A 24649-nucleotide genomic window follows, 5' to 3' on the forward strand; every position below is an offset into this window, starting at 1 on the left:
AGGAATTGCCGAGTACTTACTAATACTAACAGTATTCTGAAAAAAGATGAGCAAGAACTTCAGAGTAACTACTCTGGAACTCTCTCCCACAGAATTGCTCTGGATGAAACACCTAAGGGAGAGATGCAATCCATGGCTGGTATACAGAAGAACCGATGATATTGCCAGCAATCTCTAGCCTGCAGTTTAATTTAGTATTTGATTATTACACAAAGTAAGATTCCACTTCTAAACAGTTTATAGAAAGGACAAAAATCACCTTCACCTATCACAGAGGAGGTATTGTGAGAGATGAATCACAGAACCACAGAATGGTTTGGGTTGGAAGGAACCTTTAAGATCATCTAGTTCCAAACCCCTGCTATAGGCAGGGACACCTCCTTCTAAACCAGGTTGCTCAAAGCCCCATCCAGCCTGGTCTTGAATGCTTTCAGGGAGGGGGCATTCATAACCTCTCTGGACAACCTGTTACAGTGTCTTTGAGCATTTCTTGACAGCTGCATTTCGGCAGTATTAATCTTCTCTGGCTGCTCAAGATGTAATTCAACCAGTTTCCAGCCTTGCCCTCAACACTGCCACTGTGCCGTTTCCGTGATATTCCAATATGGGAATCTGTGGAGCATGCCATGACACTCACTCTTAAAAATAGGGAGGATCTGGTACCTAGCCGTAAACTGCTGAGTGCTGTTCCACTTATACATCAGTGGCCTCAACTGTTCAGTTTCCTCAGTGCTGGAAGACATCCAGCTAGTATTCCTTTTCATTCACTTACAGCAACCACTACAATTTTCCTATTCCATTTATGCCTAATGCTGCCCCTTTTAAATAATATTTGATTGATTATATAAAAACAATATATAATAATAATATAACCTATAGTATTTGATTAATAATAATAATTAATAGTTCCCAAAAGTGTGTCAAAGCAACTACCTGCACTTATGCCTCTGTCCTGTGTTCCTCCTACTACCAATACCAATTTGCAGTCACCTGAATGTTAAAAATTTACACTGTTTCCCAAGCTCATCAAATCCCTTCACACACATTTACAAAACAGATGAATGATAGAGAGCCATATAGATAAATATTCAAAGCATTTGCTATGGATAATTAGTGAAGTGTGAATTTTTCGTGGACACTTACTGGGAACAACAGAAGATATTTTGGATATGACTTCCCAAATAAGCTTTGAAGTGGTTCTGAAGATTAGGTGCCAGCAAATTACAGTGATATTTACACTTCTGTACCTCCATTGTAGAATCTATTTTACATGACTAAAAGCTTTTGGTTGCATTGTGAATACCTGTGAGACTTTTGTGCAGCAAGCAATACCTGTGAGACAACTGTGCAGCAAGCCATAAAGAACCAGGCTGGAATCACTGCTGACCCAGTTTCATACAGACCTCACATTCAGGAGCATCTAATATCTGCAATGCATAAAAATGTATTTGAGCTCCTCTGGATGGAATAACCCAGTCTAAAGTGCACTTGTATGCTGCCTTTACGACACTATTTAGCAGATCTAGGGATAGAAACACATTGTTGAGACAGACAAACTGCTTGAAATCCCGAGGACTTCACCACACTCCCAAACCTCCACTCCCAGATGCAGTTGCAACTGCATCTGCAACCTTCAGGTTATAATCTAAAAGGACCTACTACTTGAATTGGCTCTTAGGTAAGTCTCAGATATAAAGTCTCTTGAGCATTAAATGTTCTGTTTAAATCTTTTGGCCGTCCGATCTTCCTCAAATAATAAAAATAAAAGTTTTGCATTGTTCTTGGGCTGTAAAGACAAAATCTGATTTTTACCATATATCCGCTTCTAACCTTCATTTATCCAGAACTTTAGGAAAGGAATTATACATTAAAATTTCACTCAGTAGAATGAAGACAACGTTTCCTTTTCTCTTTTGCAAGAAATTGGAGGTGAGCATTGCCTTTGTTGGTGGTAGTTGTTTGTTTTAAAAACAGTATGTAAATATTTTATTTATTTTGCTTATTGCATCATTATTTCAAAGAAACAATGTACACGAAGATCCAGAGTCTGTAATACTCAAGAAGATAAAAAACAAACAAACAAACAAAAACAAAAAGTGAGAAGGTGCCAGTTCGGAAGTGCTGCCAGGTAATCCTTCACCTTTCTCACCACAGGCAAAGAAAGGAAAGAAGCACGCTGGGTTAGAGCTGCAGATCTGAATGCCTCAAGTTAAGCCTGTTTATAGGCATAATCCTGCTTCCACAAAATGTAGTGACACACTGGAACAGGTTGCCCAAGGAGGTTATGGATGCCCCATCCCTGGAGGCATTCAAGGCCAGGCTGGATGTGGCTCTGGGCAGCCTGGTCTGGTGGTTGGTGACCCTGCACATAGCAGGGGAGTTGAAACTAGATGATCACTGTGATCCTTTTCAACCCAGGCCATTCTATGATTCTATGATCCTCTTTCTCTCTTGCTAGGCTCAACCTTATGCATGTTCTGGCACAGAATGCATGCTGCAGGCAAGCAACCAGCCTCATTGGCAGAGTACAGCTAGTACAGAGAAGTTTCAGAGCAAGTAACATATATTCTTTAGAACAAAGATGTCACACATATGAAAAAAATAAAGACACTTAGTCTATGCACTTGGAAGTAAACAGTCAAATAAGTACATTCAAACATATAAATCAGTATTAGGTATAGCGAACACACAAGATGACCACCAGAAGAATACTTTTTCTACAAGAGAACAGCAATTGCACATCAAACCTTGAAGTACAAACTTTACATCCAAACACATGGGAACCTGCCACCACTGTACTGCAGTGCACTGTAAGCAGTGCAGGTATTGGAAGTCACTATTTTCACGACAGTACTAGCAAGTTATAATATACCAACTTCAGTGACAGGGCAAGGAAAATTCACAGCACCTCCCTTCCAAAACCATACCTCCTGGCACCTAGGCTTCCTAACACACAAGCAGGAGAATGCTAAAGCATTTCTAGAGTAGAAAATGTTCACCGAGTATACAGAACATAAGCTCTCTTATGAATTAGTCCAGGAACATTTTGGTGCCTAGACACATCACGTTCCCTCATTAGCATTTTACAAAGGGAACACAAACTAGTAAGCACCTATCTACATGTTTCAAAATTACAAAACTGTACAGTCCAACCCGTGAGCACTAATACCAAATACAAACTTCTAAATCTGCAAGTCATTTACCTCTGAATTACCATGGAGTGAATTGTTTGTCCTGTTTCAGACTGTATTAACAGTAGCGGTTACAGTTCTTTCAAACTATCTCCCGTTTACCCAGGAAAACACAAACCAAGCAGAAATGAAAGCAACTGACATTTGCCAACAGGAAGGAAGGAATCAAATACCATTCCTATGGTGAAGATTTCCAAGACAACATCTAATTTGTTTGCTAATCCCATCAGTTATACAGTCTCTGCTGCAAGAACTGAGATGTGGCAAACACTAACCTTCATCACTTCAACCTGCAGATCTTCGTTGAGCGAAGGAGTCACTTTGACGGCATTCAGCATCTGATTAAGCAACTGTTTCTCATCCGAGTCTGTTTCCACGGATACAAACCGCTCATCAGACAGCAGCTTCTGTAGAGAGAAAATGGCAATGCACAGATTGAACACAAAACTGCCTCTGACTAATGCTGCTGTTAACTACTACACCAAGCCTACTAATGTTGGTACCACAGTGGCTATGTTCTATATACAAAATTCAAAACGATCCAGTAATATAAAGAAGTATGGCAAAAACTGGGAAATCCAAGCCACAGTGAAGGAAAAGTTCCTATCTTTTGAACCAGCTGCCATTCCAGCAGGGTCTTTCCCACCCTGCCTCTGGCGCATTCAGAAGACAGCAGTTATCAGCAGCTGATGTGAGATCACAAACCATTCTAAGTAATGCCTTCCATCCCTCCAAAACAAAGTGGAAAAAAAATAAATCCCCAAATAGGTTAGTACCCTGACCTCAAACTAGTGCTAGCAGATACCTTGCTTGTTGGGAGACAAAAGATTCAGCTGTCTTCTGATTCTGAAAGACACAGAACACAAGCACAGTGGATGTAGCATTTCTGACCACTGGCAAGACACGTTTAGCGTCATTCAAAACTGACTTATCACGAATGCTATCAAATCCTCAGAAGGAGAGTACTGCTAGCAAATGATTGGCTTAGGAACCACAAATATGGTACCCAGGGATGGGTTCAATACAGACTGATTGATCTTCAGGCTAAGTATTTCAGACCAATCAGAACTTCCTTTGTCTTGAAAAAGCCACTATCAGAGCCAGCATCTTCCAACAACTGGAGATGTGTGAGACTGAGGGAATCAACATGAAAAATATTAGCGGGACATGAGAGATTATCACTAGGTTTTTGTAAGAGTCTATTTTCATGCTTGAAAGTAGGACTGATAGACAGCAACACCTAACTGGGCTCTTCATGTTACGTTCTCACTTCCCTGAGCTAACCATGTCCCATTTCAAGAAGACTTCAGATATTTCACACTTCCCCCATAAAAATCAACAAGTTTCTAAAAATAACTTCCTCTCACATTCCGGCCTCAATTTATTCACAACCAGTTCATACCCATAAGTTCTTCTTCTACCCAAATAAAACACTGTTTACTCTTGCTGTTTTACCTAAAGGCTTTTTTGCTTCTTTGTTTAAAAACAAAGAAACAAACAAAAAAAAAAAATCAAGCACCTCTATTTTTATTTATTGAACCTAAACAAACCAGGCTCTATCAGAATTCTACAACAAAACTGAGAATATTTCAAAATACCATAACAGCACCAAACTATTTTTACTGCTCCTTTATGAAGAACAAACAATTAAATCAGAATCACAAGTTAGGTAACACATCAAGGGGACATGATCAGTGGAACAATTTCCTCTGAATTCTACTGGAAACTCCTCTTCTGCGTAGTCTAGATGCATCTTCATTGGTACCTCCTATTAGTGGCAGCTTCTTGCAACAAATGCATCCAGGCAAATATTTTACCAGAGCTGCCTCTCCTAGATGTTCCAACAGCAGAGCAAAACTACCTTGTCTTACTTTCCAGGAAACAAAACCTTGCTCTGTCCCAGAACACTCTTTGAATAGTCCACTTTACCCTGTACTTTCCGCATCACTTCTGTCCTGAAGCTCCCTCCTAGCTTCAAGTCTGTAGAAGTAGGAACATTGTAGTGCTATGTTCTATGCTTATACTGTTTTTCTTTTTTTTCTGGGATAGAGTTAATTTCCTTCATAGTAGACCACATGGTGTTGTGCTTAGGGTTTGTGAACAAAACAGCATTGATAATATACCAGTGTTTTAGCTATCAATGAACAGTTCTTCAACAGCACCAAGGTCTTTTCTGCTTCTCACGTTGCCCTGCCAGTGGGTAGGCTAGGGGCTTAGAAGAAGATAGGAGGGAACACAGCCAATATAGTTGATCGCAGCTGACCAGAGCAGTATTCCCTACCATTTAGTGTAATGCTAAGCAGAAAAAGCTGAGGGGACAGAAGGAGAAAGGGGACAGAGGAAAGAACTATGGCATTTATCTTCCCAAGTGCTCTTAAGGCAAAGCTCAATTACAGTAACCTTAAGGAAAATATTTTTTTTTCCTAGATAAAGCCTCATACCACCATGTTGTGCCTCCATATGGATCACTTCTTCTAACAGTACGCTTGATATCTCATATGCAGAGCTAAGTGAATTTGAACTTACATCCTTACGCTTCCCAATTTCATGTTTACTCTTTGAGAGAGAAGCTTCTTGTTGAAAAACAGTAGCAGGCATTTCACAACTCAGCAGTGTGAAATGCCACAGTTTCTTCCACAGCTAGCATCTCTCAAGTGGTAATAATTTACTGATGCATAGCTATTTATCCAATTAAAAGAAAGGTAAAGTGTTTTAATTTTATACTGTCAAATACTATAGTGCCTTTTTGTTTCTCATGCTATATTGCTGTTTTCTTCTGCAATTTCAAAAACATTCAGCTTCAGGATCTTTTATTAACTTCTTCATCACTTCACTCTAATTTCTTGGAAATTAAGCAGCTGTAAGATAGGGTTTTCTGAGGGCACAGGGCCACACGAGGAAGAATACATCTCCATCTCATGTTGAAAGTCAGGAACTCCCACCTATGTGCAGAACATTTCAAGCTTCTACAGAATCAACAGCCTTCACTTGCACACTAAATTCTGAACACTGAAATATGAACATCATTGTTACATCCACCAGAAGACATACACATCTCCTGTAGTATTTTTCAAAAGAACACCTGAATTTCCTTGACACCCACTACCTACTAACATACACACACCCCACTCTTAAGCCATACCTGCATCCCTGCAAGAGCCTGCTGGGCCAACTTCATGCTCTTCGATTCCAGAGCCAGTTGGAGAGGAAGGAGACACTTCTCCCTGAAGTAAAAATAAATAAGCAAATAAATGTGAATGGGAACAATGGAATTAAAATTAGTATTCAAAAGAACAATGTTCCAGAAGGTCTGTATCATTTTCAATAAGATAGTAGTTGCATACAGTAAACAAGGAGAGCTTCACAACAACTCCATGAGGCACTTTTTCCCTCTAATGAAAGCTGGCATATGTCCTCACGTACTTTTAAGAATAGCCTTTTAAATTGAAATTTCACAAAATACTTCTCAATTGTTAGCCTTCTGTATGCATAAATGAATGTGCAAAGCACAAAAAAGGGATTCACAGATCACTACTGATTCTTCATCTCAGCATTATAAGCATACGTACTTCAGACACTTGACTTCTATTTAATATTCAGGTTGCCAGAAAAGTAGTTTCAGATCCCACCTTTTATTGGTGAAGTTTTGGTCTGTGGCCTCCTTCACAGTACAGCATGCCCTGTTATGTTAGCTGCCCACAAGCATAAATAGTGTAGACAAAAGTAAATGGAGAAAAAAAAAAAAAACTGGAAGATTCAGGTTGGATGTTAGGAAATACTAATTCTCAGAGTGAACGGTCAGGTGCTGGAACAGGCTCCCCAGGGAGGTGGTGGCGTCACCAACACTGGAGGTGCTTAAGAAACGTTTGGATGTTGTACTGAGGAACATGGTTCAGTAGGAAATATTGGTGACAGGTGGACAGTTGGACTGAATGATCTTGGAGGTCTTTTCAAACCTTGGTGACTCTAGGATTCTATGAGGTGTGTAGACAAATGCTTACATATGAAATAGCATGTGCAAAAACTATGATTAATCTGCACTTTGGTTATAGAATAACACAAACTTTTGCATGTTAAAATAACCCACTGACCGAGGTAGTAGTTTAGATGCTTTTGACTCAGTGCTCAGACACCGGATTTTTCTTGTTTGGAGACTAAAACAACATTGTCTGGAGCTGTGACTTCTCTCTTTATTTCTTGTTCTACACCAGAGAAGGTTTGCAGCATCTGGAGAACACTTAGCAACCATAAGCCCTTTTAAGCTAATCTTGCTCACTGGCAGGAAATATATTCCCAATCAGAGATACTTAGCCCACGTCTGACTGCAGTCTCCCTGAAGATCTGCAACACTTCATTAGGTCATATATCATAAAGGCACTTATCTGTACCCACAGAGTCTAGTTTTGCACTTGTGTAACAAGGTTTGCATATGGCAAACTATTCTGTGCCAGCCCTTGAGAGTCTTAGCTCTCCAAATGTCAGTATCATACCCCAAAGAACCCTTTTGGGATCACCTGCATGAATTTTCCAATCTTAGAGACAAGTGTATGGAGGGCAAGAAGGAAAAGAAGATGCTAGCTACCTATTTTCTTGCCTAAATGTGAACTGAACAGTCCTGACTGTCTGGAGCATGCTTCTGTGTTAAAATCTCAGTGTATTCAAGCTCACCCACCCTGGTATTCTGAAAGCAGAGTCAGAATGTTTAATTTCTAAGGCTACCACGCTTTTCCTCTTTTACTCTTCTTTCCCGTGAGCTGCCTTTGACCTGAATTCACTTAGTTTCAGTTGACCAAATGTTGAGTTATATGTTAAAAAGTATATCAAGATAAAAATCAATCAACTCTCCTAGAATTCTTAAGGAACAAATTCTGATAAATTAAAACACACTATGCCATAGTGTGTATTCTGCTTCTTTTGCAGGTTTTCCCTTCCTAACTAACAAGTTCTAGGTTAGTGCAGTAATTGCTGCAGTTTCAGACAATTGCCAAAGCTACCTAAAAATCATGCCTTGCCACAGTCTGCCCATAACCTACTAATCTCCCTCCAAAACTGGCAAAACTTGAACTTGCCTTCTTGTTTTGTTTTGATTAAATAAAGATGGGGTTGCCGAACACTGAATATCCACTCCAAAAATCAACTTTATATTGAGTGGGTCCAGTTAGTATCCCTTTCTTTCCCTCCACCTTGCCTCAAAAGGGGCACACATCATTAAGGCTACTCTTAAGGAGCACAGATCTGCTGTAGACTCCTTGAAATGCAGCTCTTTCCTCTTTAATGACAAATTAAAGACTAGAGTCACAGGCATGGCTCAGTTAAGTAATCTAGTAAGCTTCTGCACTTGGCAAAGATCTCTTGAGACAGATCTGCAGTCTTTCTGTGTTCCTAAGTTCTTCCCAGTTACGGGAACTTGTAAAAGACCATCTGGCATAACACCAAAAGCAGCTTTTAAAATAACCCTGAATGGCACAGATTTCTAAAGAACTCCCAAGTAGACTCCATGTGCATCTCAAAAGAGGTTTCTAACAAAAAGGTAGTCAATTTGCTTCACTCAGAATGCTCTGAGAAATTGGTAGGCACAAAGCCCAATTTTCTCACAAGATCCTTTCTTGAATCCTTCTGGAATTGCTTTAGCTAGAAAGACCTTTTAAAGACCCATAGGTTTCACATCTAAAATGGCTAAAACTGTGGAACATCTGGGAAATATTTCCTCAAGAGTTCAGTCACTGACATATACAGAAACTGTCAAAACATCTGGTCCAGGGTTCAGACAGCAATCCTTCGGCCAGTATAGAACTGAGTATCACCTATGCATCTATTGTCTGCTTTGCCCAGACTTGGGAACACATGTAGCACATAGGTAAATTGTGAGAAGTACTGCTGTAGCATGTCTCTAAACCAGAAAGTCCTCTCCAACACAAAGCACATTCAAGTCTACTGTAAAAGTCATCAATATCACCCTCTGGACAAATTTACATTTGAAATTAGTAGATCAACAGGTGCCAAAACATTAAATGCATTAAGTGGTATTGAAAGAGCCAGAAACACACAAAAAGAAATCTCAGTAGTGTATAGTACCAACTGCAGAAATGCTAAAAATTAACAGTTATTTAGACCTGCACCTCCTCAGGACAGAATATCACATTTCTTTTAGACTTTCTACAGTTCACTGCAATAGTATACAAATATTAGAGGGCATTACTAATGCACAACAGACTTCTTGTATTAAAGTGGATGAGACTGGTAGTAGAAGAGAAAGCCAATGCAGTCCTAAATCACTGGTCTAGATCCAGTTTAGTTTCATTATAATGAAGACAGGTGGGAGTTCCTATGGCTTATGTGTAGCTACTCTGCACATCAGCATGTTGCCTGCCATCTGTCACCATATACTGTAATCAGTAGAGAACAACAAGAGCTGTTTCTTGAGATATTTCCCAACCTGAAGAGCAAAACATGACAAACAGGGGGATGGAAATTAGAACAGATTCAATTAGCAGAACTTCTCATCCTTGCTAAAAATGTTTAATTGAAAAAATCTAATTAAGGTAGCTGCAGCCTCTGTTCCCATTGTATTCTTCAAGAAAACAAACTGCACTGTGTCATTTCCTGTTCTTGTTATACACTCTGTCTATAAAACCTTCAGTATTTCCATGGTATAGCTACAAAAAACCTGCAGATACCTCATAGTGTTTGATTAGCTTGACTATCTCCTACACTTCAGTTTGATCCGCTCTTTAAATGCATCACCTGTTAGTATGGGAACACAGAAGGACAAGGAAGACAATCCTCAGAACAGGAGATGATGACGTAAATAAACACAGTTACTCCTCATTAAAGTGTACCCTTTAAGAACTGGTTTCAATCAGGTTGTGCAAGGGATAATGTAAACCATAATTCAGTCTCAGAATGCAATTAAGACAGGGATTGAGGCTTCCCCTTACACTTTATAACTGTTTTATAATTGCAGCCTGTTTTGAGTGCTCCCATGGTGCCCTGCCATGGGATCACATTGCTTACTCCACTGTCTACTGTAGTGCATCAAGTTGACAATACATTCAGCTTGCATAGTGCTACACATGTAAGACACTATTTACATGAAGTTCTCAGAATAAACTAGTGCACATCGACGGACTTTAAACTTAAAAAGGCATAAATGTTTTCTGCTTATTTTACCGTTGAGAAACCAGTTTCACACTGGAATGCTCAAATTTACTTACTGATACCCACAAGTGTGCACGTACATATAGGTGCATGTACCATCTTAAATCTGAATGATAAGAGCCAGGTACAACACAGAGGGGGGTATGAACACAAAGGGGCACTTTTCATCATTCTTTGCTTCTTATGTTACACATGTAAAGGACGTGGCAAGAGTTACTCCAGAACAAGGGTTTGGAATAATGATTTTTTGAGACAACGTAGTTGCAGAGAAACAAAGCAGCTTTCCTAACCCCAGTGTTCCCATTAAAATCTGGTATAGCACATAAGCATTGAACAAATGAGTATAGCATGAAGGCAGCCTCCTCCCTTGAAAACAGAGTGCCACCCACTCTCTTCCCTGACTCTGAAGCCCAATAAATAAATAAGGGCTTCAAACACTAACTATTTGCACTCGCAGGCACTCCTTCATCAGAGACAGCAGCATTTTTAAGTGTGGACCTTGCAACACGCAGAACAGAATAAGCAGAGGGATCCAAGGATGAAGACTCAGTCCTGCTCCTACATAGGCCACCTGGAGTTTTGCTACTAGACCTCCATGATGTGGGACTGAATCTCAAGAGGCCTGCCCATGGTCAAGCAGGAAGGCTGTGACAAGAATAGGTGCATAATCCACAACCAGTATCTGGAGCACAGGTGGGTCCTGCCTGAGCAACCCCACTCCACCACCGTCAGCTTCACAAACTGCAGAATGAGTCATGAGAACACAAATAGCCTCTAGATTCAGCACACTGGGTTAAAACGACCTTTCTAACAGTCTGAGTTTGCCATGGCTCATCAACCCCCCTCTTTCCCTGCAGGTCTGTCACAAGGGATGATACAACAGGCCAGTCAAAACAGACTGCCAAAAAGGTCAGAACAAAACAGATGACTGTTTTAAATAAGAGATCATAAAAATCTTTGTATCCTCATTGTAGTGGAAAACGCCTTCAGTGAGAAGAGAATAATGGCTCATTAATTCAATCTCATGATGAAAATTGTAATGAAAATAGGAAAAGGCACACTTAACTCTTTCTTGTGAGGGCCTGAATTAGTCCCAGGGCTCACCTAACCTCCACCATATTGACTGAGGGGCACAGACACTACAAATAAAGTATTTGTTACCACCACAGAAGTTATTTCCTTTCATTCAAATGGCATAATCATATTAGCTTTTGGAAAATGGATTAAAAGGAGATTAAAAATAAAACATCACTCTGCATTATCTCCCCCCTGAAAATTACATAGGAGAAGAAAAATTCAGAACCTCAGGGCTGATAACCTTAGTTATCAGCATGCAATTTGCATTCTATAGAATATTTCACAACCCCGTCAAAGAGCAGATAATGACTTGATTCACTGTTGTTGCCGTTTTCTGATAAGCTGTTTGCTAAGCAGCAGAACAGTCATAGCCAGAGTCTGACATTATTTTAGTCAGAGTAGCACTGACAGTTGAGAAGGGCTCCTCAGTCCTGACTGCTTAAAATGAGCAATCACAGCACACAACACCATTAACCTCACTCACTCAAGCAGAAAATCTGGCCCACCATGAGAAAATAAATGGTAAAGATAAATTCTCAAAATTCTGGACATACTCCCAGCTGTTACCATTAAATACAGTAAAGAGAAACAAATACTATCCCCATAGAAAAACCGTGATTAATTTGTATAAAGCTCCAGCAGTGTCAATATGAACAGATGTGCATATAGAAGCAGAAACATCTGTAACGTTTCTCTTCCCATGATTGCTTGAAGAACCTTGACAAAAGGCTCCAAGAGCAACTTCATTGTTCATAACAGAAGTACTGCAAACCTGGAGGAGGAATGGCAAATTAACACTAAGAGTTGCTGCTTGAAAAAATGTGAAGAAAACAGATTCTAAATCCTTGCTTGCAGTTATTTATTTTTTTTCTACTGAAGAAATATGGATATCCCATTCACAAAGAGAATAATAGTCAAGCTTACACAGAGGTTTGGAGCTTGCAGCATATTAGTACAGGGGTTCACAAGCCTCCACAATGCAGCAAGGCACATCAGATGACTGCAACGGACACTTCTACTCAAATATAAGATTTTTGATAGTATCTGTAGAAATCTTAGAGCAATAGGATAAAAGACAAAAGCTGAAACCTTCTGATGAGGACCCTCCTTTTGCTTTACCAACCAAGGCATAGCATAATCACCCTGCAATGAACTGAATGCGTCTCTGGAGTGAAGAACGAGTTGCATATTAAAGGAAATTATGATGGAGGGGAAAAGAAAAGAAGGACGGTGTCTAAACTTGACTTCATATAGTTCGTTAGCTAGAACTTTAACAATTATTCAATCTGAAATGTTGAATGAGATTATAAGTGAAGATATAATGGTATTAAAAAGGTTAGCTTTTATTATCTACATATTTTCCAAGATTAATGGATTTGCCCAAACAGCAGAAGAATAGGTCTATTCATGGAAAAGGCAAACAAACAATTAGATCTCCCGTTCAGCTGAGACAACAGAACTCATACCAGCTATAGTAATTAAATAGCTCAGAACTGTTACTCAGCTAGACAGTACTTTTAAGGTCATTCACTTCCTTGCTATACTTGCTAATAACATTTTGATTTCAACACAATGTTCCCAGATAGTAGCTTGATACCGTTCTCAATAGGAAAAAAGAAAAAAATCAACAAAAACCCAACAAATATAAGCACACTGTGTACCTTCCATGAAAGAAGAGAGACAACAAGACTGTATGCAGTATTGGAGTGGACAAGGCTGAAATAATAATCAGGGTGCTTCCAGTCTCTAAAGATATCATGTAATCTCTGTGATACAGCACCACTCTCCCTAAAAAAAAAAATATTATTGCCCTTTGTGCATAACTCTGTTCTTAAGTTTGATGATACATGTCTTCATTATAAAATAATCTGTATCCTTTAGCAGATCTTATTTATTAGCATTTGAATAAGCATAAGGATGAGGTGAGGGTCAGAGTACCAGTTCTCAGAGAATACCTCCTGCCCAAGGGCAGAGTACTCACTGAACTACCCGAGCCTGCAACCCCAAAAGCTTATCAAAGAAAACAGTTCACACAGTTTCGGTGCCACAACTCTTCTTCCACACCCCCAACAGACAGTTTCATTATCTAGGGCAATTATCAACAGACTCCTGATTTTCTCACTTTCTTCTCCTTTGCAAGTACTCAAAGCGATCGGATGTTTAACACACACATGCTGCTATCCCATTATCATCCTGAGGGCAATGTTTCAGTTGTTACAAATTGGACAAATGCTCAAAACTATGACAGCTCTAATCTTTTATTGGTGCTATTCCTATACTGAATAGATTACGTAAATCCCACAGTAACTGCAGGCTTTGGCCACAAATCCAGAACAGACGTTCAAGAAAATCCATAAAAGGAACAAAGAGCCAAAGCAGTGCTGAATATAAAGTTTCACCGCTACAAAGACTGTCAGGAAGGGCAAAAATCTGGTTCACGAAACAGCCTAAACTTTTAAACAGCATGTATCTTTAAAAACACCAAAACAAACAAACAAACCAATATCAACTCACACAAAGAAGAGCTGTGGATGCCCCTGTTCACTGCAGGGGAGTTGGACTAGATGACCTTGTAAGGCCCCTTTCACCTCAAATGTATGATTTCTAAGAGTAACAGAAATAATCTTTCAAAACCCCTGTACTTTTTCCCACATTACCAACTTTATTACCTTCAAGAGCCATAACGCTGGCTGACAGGTATTTAGGGACTGCTAGGTCAAGGGGCCTTACAGCATTCCTGGTATCATGTCTTGACAGCAAGAATTCAGACATGCACAATGGAAATTGACCCTATATACTCCTTCCCTCCCCGATGCTGTTATGTCACTTTTGTGATCCCAGAACAGATGCAAAGCTCTGTTGAGACAGAAATACATGCTCATCAGACAAGAAGTAGGACAAGTTTACAGATCTCCGAATAAGCATACAGAATGACCAAAATCTTGTATCAGACAGCACTGCACTGCCGTTCTCAACACTTGGTCACACATGCATTAGGACAAGGAATGCAACTTTTTAATCGAGATCAGAGTGTGTACATCATTTATATACACAACGTGAGTTGCATAAATGCCCCCAAACTCTGGATCCAGCAGGTAAACCGACAGCACAAGGAGATGCAGCTCAGCAATCCACACTGCCACTAGAACTCCTTGTCCAGAGGCCTTCCAGGCAACTCATCACACACTTGCTGAATGCCAGGAAGCAACTCTGTAGTAGCTGAGTAGCATGAGTCATGTACTCAGCAGTCAGGTTCAAGAGGAAAACAGGAACAGTTGATGCCAGGTTGTTGTGGCAATAAGAACAGGAAGCAATGTTTTAATAAAGAATAAGACAGATGTATGTTCAAAACAACCCGTTCCAATCGCCCCCCCCCAAAAAAACAACAAAATCAACCTCAGTGACAGTCATTACTCCCTCCCCGCTTGTTTCTCCTGGCCAGACAAACTGCTACACTCATGAAACACTCCCAAATAAAGCGATAAGAAATTCAGTGTACTGCTATCTATAGATCTTAACAAGATACCAAAGTAAAACTAGCATACAGAAAGGGAAAAAAAATTTCCCCTTCTACGTGATTTAAGATAGATGTACAATGAAATAAACCATGAACTCCAATGTTTTACCAACCAGTGTGCTAATACATTACTTTACAAACTTGAAGTATTTACTTTGTTGTTTTTAAATTCCTACAGAAAGACGCATGCTGTACATTATTCTCTTGGCCTGTGGCACTCAAAGATCATAGTCCCAAGTGATGCTGTGGACAAACTCTTCAACTACAAATGTTAATAGGATATCACAAATTGCAGCTAAGTTCATGTACAAATATAATTCAGACAATCTGCTTCGTAACTCACAAAACCATTATCAGAGATGCCCACTTCTCAGATGGGACAGTACGTAATGGACAACAGAACAATCAGCAGACTAACACTCTTCCCTACTTGCCACAAGAGATGATAGATGACATACTTCCTGAGTCAGAAATGATGTCTGCTTGTATTCCTGATAGATCCTCCCCTCTGTTTATATATCCCCATAATAAGCACATGCAAACCTTTACATTTGAGCAGCTCTGATCTCATCAGATAAGTACACAAGCAATAGTAACTCTGTCTGCTCATTATTCACCATCCATTTTAAGTTTGCTTAAAAACTCTGAAGTAAGAATTTTCAACAACACACAGATAAGTTAAAAGTCTACTTGTAGTTAGGAAGAAGAAAATTAGGGGTGCTGGATGGAAAGAAGGTCTTCTATAACATATTAAAAAAAAGTCTGGTTTTTAAATCAAACTTAGAAAATAACCATAACAATGAATCAGCTTCCCTATCCATCCCTATCCAGTTTTCCTATCCATCCTCATCCAGCAGAAGCTCTGAGAAACAGTGCACAAGATAAAGCAGAGAAAAATGAAATGATGAAATTACAAACATTTCTTCACAATGTAGAAGCCAAAATGGATCTCAGTATTCTTTAAACGGATGAACTGTCTGCAAAGTTAAGTGGATGGAAGTCTCCCTGGTACTACATGTTCAGCCATGATTATGTTGCATGTACAGTTTTTATTATTTGTTGAGCACATACATGATTTAATTGGTATGCTGCTTTATTTAAAAGTTCATAAGCCAAAGCTACTTCTCAGCTTGCCTGGTGCAAAACTATGGATGTAAAAATAAATGGCAGAGTAGAACCTCCACTTACATCCCCAAATTCCCATGACTACAGAAGAATCACAAGTAAGGTAGGTATTTCAGAGGTCTCATAAACATAAGATTGACTTCTGTTCCTGACTGCTCTTACTGCACTGACTTCCCAGACTTCACAATAGCCCTTAAAAACTAGCACCAAGATGAGCGCTTGGACACAAACAGGAAAGACAGAACTGGACATAAGCTGGTTATTACAGGAGAACTTACTCATCACCAACTTTCAACTTTCCAGCTCTGATCCCCAGAAATACTGGCTAGTTTTGAGAGGTCGATGTGTAATACCAGAGGGATGCAAGCTTTTACAGTAATAAATGTAGAAACTGCTTCCGACAGAAACAGGATTATGAACACTCAGCACCTGTGAAAGCCACAGTCTGTATCTCCCTGATTAGGCACACAAAATAGGCGTCTTGAAGGCTCAAGCCTGTACATTCATTTGATTTAATTACTTCCTGCAATCAATACGTTGAAGGAAAAAGTAAACATTTGAAAGGCTTTTCTGTATCTTCTTTGAAGAAGGAATGCAAGCTACGTAACTTACAGAGCCAAAATGCTTCACTCATCAACATGTCTCACAACCATTACTTTAACATCCACAGGGGAAAGTCTAAGCTGGCACAGACAGTAACCAATACTATCCAGAGACTTGTCTATGCATTTCTGCACTCAATCACACTCCTCCAGGATCAAACTCAGGTTTGTGGCAATGCTTCTACTATGAGCGGCTAAAGGGCAAATTACATATTTGACCATTATTTTGGTCAGAAGAAAAGAAATATATGTCCCAATTCCATGAATATTAATCTGCCTTCATTAGTTGTTCTTAAAGGCTCGTTTCCTCGCGTCTGTAGAGTTACCTTTCATCAAACACATTTCAGCCTCTAAAACTGCAGTGGAGAACCTTGCCAGGAATCAGACAAGAAGAGAGGCTTGCTCAGTGTAGCTGGTTGGCCTTAGGACAGAACTTGTCAGTTGAAAAACAATGAAACAAATGTGGCCCAACTTAGTAGCAAATAATTGTTGGTTGGCAGACAGCATTGAGCCCTCTCTTAAGCTAACCTCCACGTGATCAATTCCTTTTATCTAATTCATTATTTATAAGTCATTCATCCAGTCTCCTCAAGCACTTAGTACATATTTAATTTTCACAACACCTGTTCATCAGAGACATAAACACCACCATTTTCCCAAGCAGGTTGTGGATGCTCCATCCCTGGATGCATTCAAGGCCAGGCTGGATGTGGCTCTGGCAGGACTGGTCTAGTGGTTGGTGACCCTGCACATAGCAGGGGGGTTGGAACTAGATGATCACTGTGGTTCTTTTCACACTAGGCCATTCTGTGATACTCATTTTATTCTATGATTCCATTCAGGCCAAGGTGGGATTACATGACTCTCCCTTCCCAAACATTCGGTAGGCATCAATGGCAAAGACTTGAACTGACAAGCTCATTTTCATCCCGTTTATCTCTGTAATCTTTAACATTTCGTTCGACACTCTGATCACAAGTTGAAGTGCTGGAAAACACATGTATATCTCTACCTCAAGGCAGAGCTGGCAGGACTCAGTGGGGAAGACTATATCTGTTGGAGATTTGAATCTCTTTAGGAAATGAATCACTTAAATCATGTCCCTCATAGAATTAATTTTCAAGGTCATCAACTGAGTTCATAAGTCCAATTAACACCAAAGGAAGCTGAACAGCAAAATAGTCTCATTTAGCCGTCTGAAAATATGCCCAATAGATCTCTATTAAACTAATTAAAGAATGACATTCCAGACTGAATGTCCAATCACTGCGCTTCCTTGGGGGGGGAAAAAGCATCCCAGGTGCTCCCAAGCACAGCAGGTTACTGCTGAGCTGCTGGCGCTAGAAACAGCTCTGATACAAATGTTACAGCTGAGCCAGCTACCTACCTGCACTTCAGAACCGCACAGCCTGCCCTACGGCTCAGTACCAGGGGCTCGAAAGCTCAAAACACTGTCTCAAAAGATAAGTTTGAGGAACTTCTACTTATCCAGAGCTGTGGTTTCAAAAGCAGCCAATGGCCTTTTATATCTTAAGGAAAAAAAAGGGGGGGGGGGGGGGGGGGAAGGGGGGAGTGGGATATGGAAAGAGTAACAGTTCATACCTTCTCCCCCTCATGAGCAGAAATCAAAATCATTGCTCAGTTCCAACAGAAAAAACAAGGATTTAAGTAACAGCACAGCCTCTCCATTTAAAAACACTAACACCAGCAGAAGCCAAACACTGTGTTGCGAAGAAAGAGAAACATCACTGACTGGGGCACTTACTAGGTTTGCTGTTTTGGGAACTGAGACAGTATCTACCCCAACTGGGCATGACAGCTCGTGAATCTCTTTCCCACAATCTCATGCAGTATAGATATGCTACAAATTGTGAACTTGACAAAATATAACACAGGGAAGTACCGATATATTTTCCTGTATTCAGTATATTCTAGTGACTCAAATATGTCCTACTAAACAAGCTTAAACATCCCCTCTGCACAGAGAGTGCTCAAAATGCTCATTTATCTGCTGTTCTTGGAATAGAACTCTCTCTCTCTCTATATATATATTTTTTCTCCTGAACTATTTTCCAATCTACCCTTAGCACTGCCAGTATGTTGCACCTAAGGATTTCAGATCCAGAGTATGGACTAGGTCACTTAAGAGTGAAGATGTATACCATTTTTCCACTAACCCTAATATCACAGAATATTCCAGACTACATCCCAGTCTCTTTACTGCTACGTCCGGCAGTGTTACAGTAGAAAAGGTAAATGGAAGATTCAAAGTGGATAAGCAGCCAAAGGCTGATATGTGTTAAAGCAGATGATGCAATCCACTGCTGTTCAAGATGAAAAAAAAAGTTAAGGAGCATGGTCAGGATCTCTCCATGATGCATCAGTCTTAGTTGTATTTCTGGTCTTTGCCTCATTTTCAAGGCTATCTTTTGACAGTGTTAAGAATCAAGCTGTCACAGTGCTGTTTTTTAACAAATAACTAGCAAAAATGAGCTTTTATCATAGTTTCACTGCTGCATCACAAAGGCAAACTCCAGCCCAAGATGATCACCTGTAGTCTAATAGGAACTTGCTAGCAGAGGATAGAAGAGTAAGCTGTGAGTACTGGTGAAATTAGTATTTCTCAGGGACAGTCTCAGGTTGTGCAGCAGTGCCATATTGAAAATCCCACTACTAAAGCTGCTATTCCAATTCTCTAATGTACCTTTCCTTTTTTAAGAAATGATAAACAGCAACAGAAAACCCACACACTGCCTTCACATTGACACTTGTCAAGATATTAGCTTTACTTTAAAAAAGATTCTACAGGAGAACTAAATGAATACAACAATAAAAAACATTGAAAGAAGAAGATAGGCATATCTGTAAAGAAGCATTAGGCAAGTGAAAAATGACCCAACAGCCATCTAATTCACACAGAATGAAAACAGTGCTTAAAATAAAGAGACCATACAACGTAGAAAAGACAAAGGCCAGCAAATTGGAGGGTAAAAAGCTAAATTTTTATTACGACCACACTGCGCAGTAAACAATCTAATGGATCTCCTGAGAATTACTCATCTAACTGTGTTGGAAGTGTATGTATCTGGAATTGGTTGTGTCAGTCCTGTGCTACATCCACTCCTTATTGACAGGAGGCTACTTATAGACTGCAGCTAACAGGCATCCAAGAATAGCAAGAATATCACTCTTATTCCTTCCCTGTTTGGTGACTGGTCTAGAAAAATGAGCTCTCCAATTCCATAATTTTCCTCATGCAAAGCCATATCAAGATCAGTGGAGAGAAATTAGGCAATAAAAGTACTCCCAGGAGAGTATTATCATTGTGGTTTAAAAACAACAAAACAAAACAAAAACAACAACAACAAAAATACCAACAACACACAACAACAACAAAAGGTCATCTTTGTCAGCAGTTATTAGTGGTTGCTGTCCAGAAAGATGTCCAGGACAGGATAACTTCATAGCCACACTTCTACATACTCTCTTATAAGCTCAATCATATATTGCCAAATACTTCTGAATAACAAAGGGTAATTCTGAATATCAAAGATTTCAATTGACTTCTTCCATGGATCTGTTGGGAGGTTTTTTGAACTAATGCAAACTTTTTTAGTATTCATAATGTTTTCTAACAAGGAAACATTTCACATCTTAATTGTAAGCTACATGAAGTAGTATATACCCTAATGCTGTCAACATTGACCTTTTTATTCTCATCTGATGCTTCCCAGTGGTTCTGTTGGAAGGGACAACTGTAGATGTCCTATCCTTGGAAGTGTTCAGGGCCAGGCTGGATGGGGCTCTGGGCAGCCTCATCTAGTGGGTGGTAACCCTGCCTATGACAAGGTGGTTGGAACTGGATGATCTGTAAGGTCCCTTCCAATCCAAGTCATCCTGTGGTAGCAAATAAATTTGCCTGTGTACTTTCTCCACAGCACTGATTTCTAAAAGGAGATCTTAAATAGCACCTTCATTTTATAGGTGGCCAAATGAAGACGAGAAAAAAGGATGAGGCTTACTCAAGATAATTCAGCAGGCTAGAGGAAGCAGGCATAGGAACTGTATTATTTAAGTTTCTAGACAGTGTCCTAGCTATACAGTTATGCTTCTAGAATATTTATTTTCAATAAACAGGAACTGATCTATATTAAAAAAAAAATATATAGACACAAAGAGAATTGAGAAGCATCACCATACTGAAAGCAAACTGTATCAGACCATAAAACAGCCCTATTTTCTAAATGAAAATACTTAGCTATACACACTTCTTCCCACTATTACGTTTTTTCTTACATTTTATTCATGTATGGAGGCCAAGAGTATATCAACCAATTATTCATTAGGGTTAACTTAGAGATGGGTGTATACATGAACCAGCGAAAATACAGATTCAGCCTCTTCCTATCTACCTCACTTTTTTTGTTGTTGAATTTTTACTTTAATTTAACAAATGCTCACAGCTCTACCAATCTCAACATTGCATATTCTTACCTTAGCTGATATGGAGGTATCTTGATAGCAGCATCAGGAGAATCCAAGGTTTCTGTATAACAAAAGGAAATAGTAAGACTTTTAACATAAGCTCTGAGTTCCACACTAGTAATAGAATCTCCGAACCAATGATCCCAGAGCTTACACCTACTCCAGCTGACACAATAACTGTCACAAGTGCTCCAATTCTCCAAAGATGTACACGGCTCTACCAGCACATTGGGTATCAGTGAGAAGGCACCAACAATTCTGTGGCTCTCTAATTCTATGAGATAATAGCTTTTCCTCAGTAAATTCCCTTTCATGTGCAAGCATTTGAGCAGCACAAAAGTGGAACAGTACAGAGGATATCAGCATGGCTGCTGTGCAAGCACAACATCAATTCATGAAGCAAAATACGGAATACCGAACCGAAAGGCCACTAATGAGACAGCAACAGGTACGGACTATCACAGACCCTGCTGTAACAGTGTACCGATAAAAACAAAAGACTGCCACCTCTCAAAACCTAAAGCAATGTTAGGTGCACAGTTACCATTGATATATATTTCAGGTCACAATGACCAGAGCTCCAAGCAGTTATTGCCAAAAGAACCTCAAATCACAGCCAACCAACCCTGAAATTTACCTAACCTCTCATTCACTTAAAAGAACATATTTTAGCAACTGTGTATTCCATTATACAGCAAGGATCGCAGAGCTCATCAAATCCAGAAAAATACAGATATTACACTAATAACCCAGCTTTGGAAATAGAAACACGGACGTAAGTTAGCAGTAAAAGCTGCACTAGGGCGTTCGTTTACCGTGATTTATGAAACGGAGAGGAGGGAAGGGGTTGAGATAACACAACCCTCACGCAGAAGGGATCCGGATGCCACTGACACCCGTGTCTGCCTCGGAAGACCCACGACGCCAACCCCGAGAGCGGGGCGGAGGGGCTCACGGCTGCTCCTCGGACCGCCGAACCCGTATCGCAGCACCGAGCCGCCCGGCCCCTCGAGCCGCTGGAGGCGCTCCGGTCCCGCCGGCGGCAGAACAAGTTTGCCGAGGTCTCGCTGCCGTCGGCGGTACAGAGCCTGCCCCGCACTGCCCCGCAATCCGCTGCGCCCACCCGAGCCCCCGGCGGCCCGCGCCCCCCGCCCTTACCGATGGCCCAGGTGCAGCTCTCCTTGATGGCCCTGTGCTTGCTCCCCGACGCCTCCTTCTGCAGCTTCCGTAGGATTTCTTCCATCTTGCCTTCCCGTCGCGTCGCCGCGGGGGCACAGGTGCAGGCAGCGATGAAGGAGATAGAAGAGCAGCGCGATGCGGCACTGGGGCTGTCCCCGAAGCGGCCGTGCCTACGCGGGGACGGTGCGCGGCACCCCGCAGCCCGCCTGCCGCCGCTGATGAATCACGCCGAGCTCCATGGCGGGGACACGTCAGTTGTTGCCGCGGCGGAGTCCCTCCTCCTCCTCCTCCTCCTCCCACCCCGGGCAGGCTCCTGTGGCGCAGCCGGGCTGGTGCCGCGCCTGGCCCCGCCCGCCGCAGGCAGAGCCCGGCGGCTGCGGCCTCGCTGATCGCGGTGGCGCGGGGTCTTCCTCCGGCACCGGGGGGAGAGGTGGCGGTGGCAGCTGCCCACGGCCGAGCAGCGCAACGGGGCCGGGGAGGCTGCAGCCCGGCTGGTCGCCATGACGACCGGCGGCCCGTGCCCGCAGGACGCAGGTGTGCCCGCAGCCTGCCTGCGGCTCCGCGTCGGCTTTGCAGAGCTGAAACGCGAGTCTTGCCGTCGGCCCTGCCCCGGGAGGCAGCCGAGGGCGCGGAGCCGCGGAGCGAGGCAGCCAGACTTGCCTAGCGGCGTGTGCTCAGGGCTTATCGACCTGTGAAATGAAATAAATGGCCGCGTGCCCAGCAGGATCCAGGATCTGCGCTGCTTTTCCCAGCTGGAGTATGCCGAGGGGCAGGCAGCGCAGCCTGCTAGCCTTCACCTGTGCCCTGAGCGTGCACTTCCCTGTCCCCAGCCAGCCCGCCAGCCCCCGCGCTGCTAGCTCAGATCTGCCTCCTTGCGCCCCTGAACGCTTTCTGCCCCGCGCAACTCTCTCAGTATCCTGTTCCCTGCCTTACCTCGAGGAAATGCAGCTTGCCCTTTCTGTGACTACATCACGTTAATTGTCTGTTTTATTGCCATTGTCTTGTTGGAGAATAAACTCTCTCAAAAGGTGCAAGAGGACAAACAAGATAAGAAAAGAAAAAGACGACAGATCAGAGAGGCAGCCTGTGCAGCAGCTGGCTGTATTAGCGGTTGTCTCCTACCGCTAATTGGAAGAGCACCAATTGTGAATCACCAGACAGAATATTGGCACGTGGTGAATCAGCCATAGCGTTTCCCAGAGGGGTCTGAGCTTTCAAAGGCTGTCCCTTATCCAAATTCTTACAAGGGCTGATCCCGCTTGTGTCAGGAAGCATAATGAATGCATAATCCATACTTGCATTTTAAAGCCAGAGTGTAAAACCTATGTCTGAAGAAAAAAGATTAAAAATGATGCCAACAAGGTCTGTAAGTGGACAGGGAACGTCTAGAATTACAGCACTTAAGGATTAAAAAAACATGCTGTGGCAGAAAAACAATTACATTTCAGATTCCAGGATGCAAACCAGCCTCGAAGCACCAGGAAGTAGTTTTCCAGAGTTTCTTATCTCTTGCCATGCTCCACCACCCTCCTTGGGATGAGCAACCTGCAATAGCTACTGGCAATAGCTAGTGACCGGTGCTGTCCATGTACCATGGTGCTGTAAGTCAAGGATCTGGCTGAAGTGGGGATCAATTATTCCCGACTTACATGTCTGTCTTCTTTATTTTGTGATGCGCTTAGTGGAATAAGCATGGGAGTCAATTTCTGTCTTTTTAGATCCTTCACGTTTTTTCCTAAGGGGCAAAAAATAAAAATAAAAAATAAAAAAGGACTGTGGTAGTGTTTGAGGTATTTTTAATATAGATAAGATATGCTAGAGATCATTGAGACCCATAGAACACTAATAAATATGTATGTGTCTATTCATTGTAAATAACTAATTGCTTATTTTCAGGAAGCAGTTGATTAAGTTAATTTTGAATTCTAGATTATTTTCTAGATATACGCAACACAAATTCTCTAGTTAATTTCACTGAGGTCTCTACAGGAAACCCTTTACAGCTGAAATCCACATGAGAGGATGCTGATGTCACTGAATCAAGACTTGCACATAGAATCATAGAATCCTTAGAGTTGGAAGGGACATTTAAAGGTCATCTAGTCCAACTCCCCTGCAGTGAACAGGGACATGGACAGCAAAATTAGGTTGCCCAGGCTTGATCCAACCTTGAAAGTCTCTAGGGACAGGGCCATATCTCTGGGCACTCTGTTCCAGTGCCTCAGAACCCCCACTGTAAAAGACTTTTTCCTTATATCTAACCTAAATCTACCCTCTGTAAGCTTGAAGCCATTTCCCCTTATTCTATCCATGCT

General features: G+C 41.3%; 1 protein-coding gene across 8 annotated transcripts in view; it reads right to left on the reverse strand.

Annotated features, from left to right (window-relative positions):
- The window catches only part of ARFGEF3 (ARFGEF family member 3), an 85687-nt gene extending 63065 nt beyond the window's left edge, over positions 1 to 22622 (reverse strand). For all 8 annotated transcript variants that reach the window (XM_419718.8, XM_025149178.3, XM_025149177.3 and 5 more), the window contains exons 1-4: positions 22314 to 22622; positions 21165 to 21216; positions 6334 to 6415; positions 3467 to 3598 (exon numbers count right to left, since the gene is read on the reverse strand). In XM_419718.8, the coding sequence (XP_419718.3) occupies positions 3467 to 3598; positions 6334 to 6415; positions 21165 to 21216; positions 22314 to 22398 (351 nt within the window). In that variant the 5' untranslated portion in view covers positions 22399 to 22622. The remainder of the gene's footprint in view (positions 1 to 3466; positions 3599 to 6333; positions 6416 to 21164; positions 21217 to 22313) is intronic.
- Positions 22623 to 24649: the final 2027 nt, after the last annotated feature.

Source organism: Gallus gallus, chromosome 3 (genome assembly GCF_016699485.2).
Source record: "Gallus gallus isolate bGalGal1 chromosome 3, bGalGal1.mat.broiler.GRCg7b, whole genome shotgun sequence".
Lineage (NCBI taxonomy): Eukaryota > Metazoa > Chordata > Aves > Galliformes > Phasianidae > Gallus > Gallus gallus.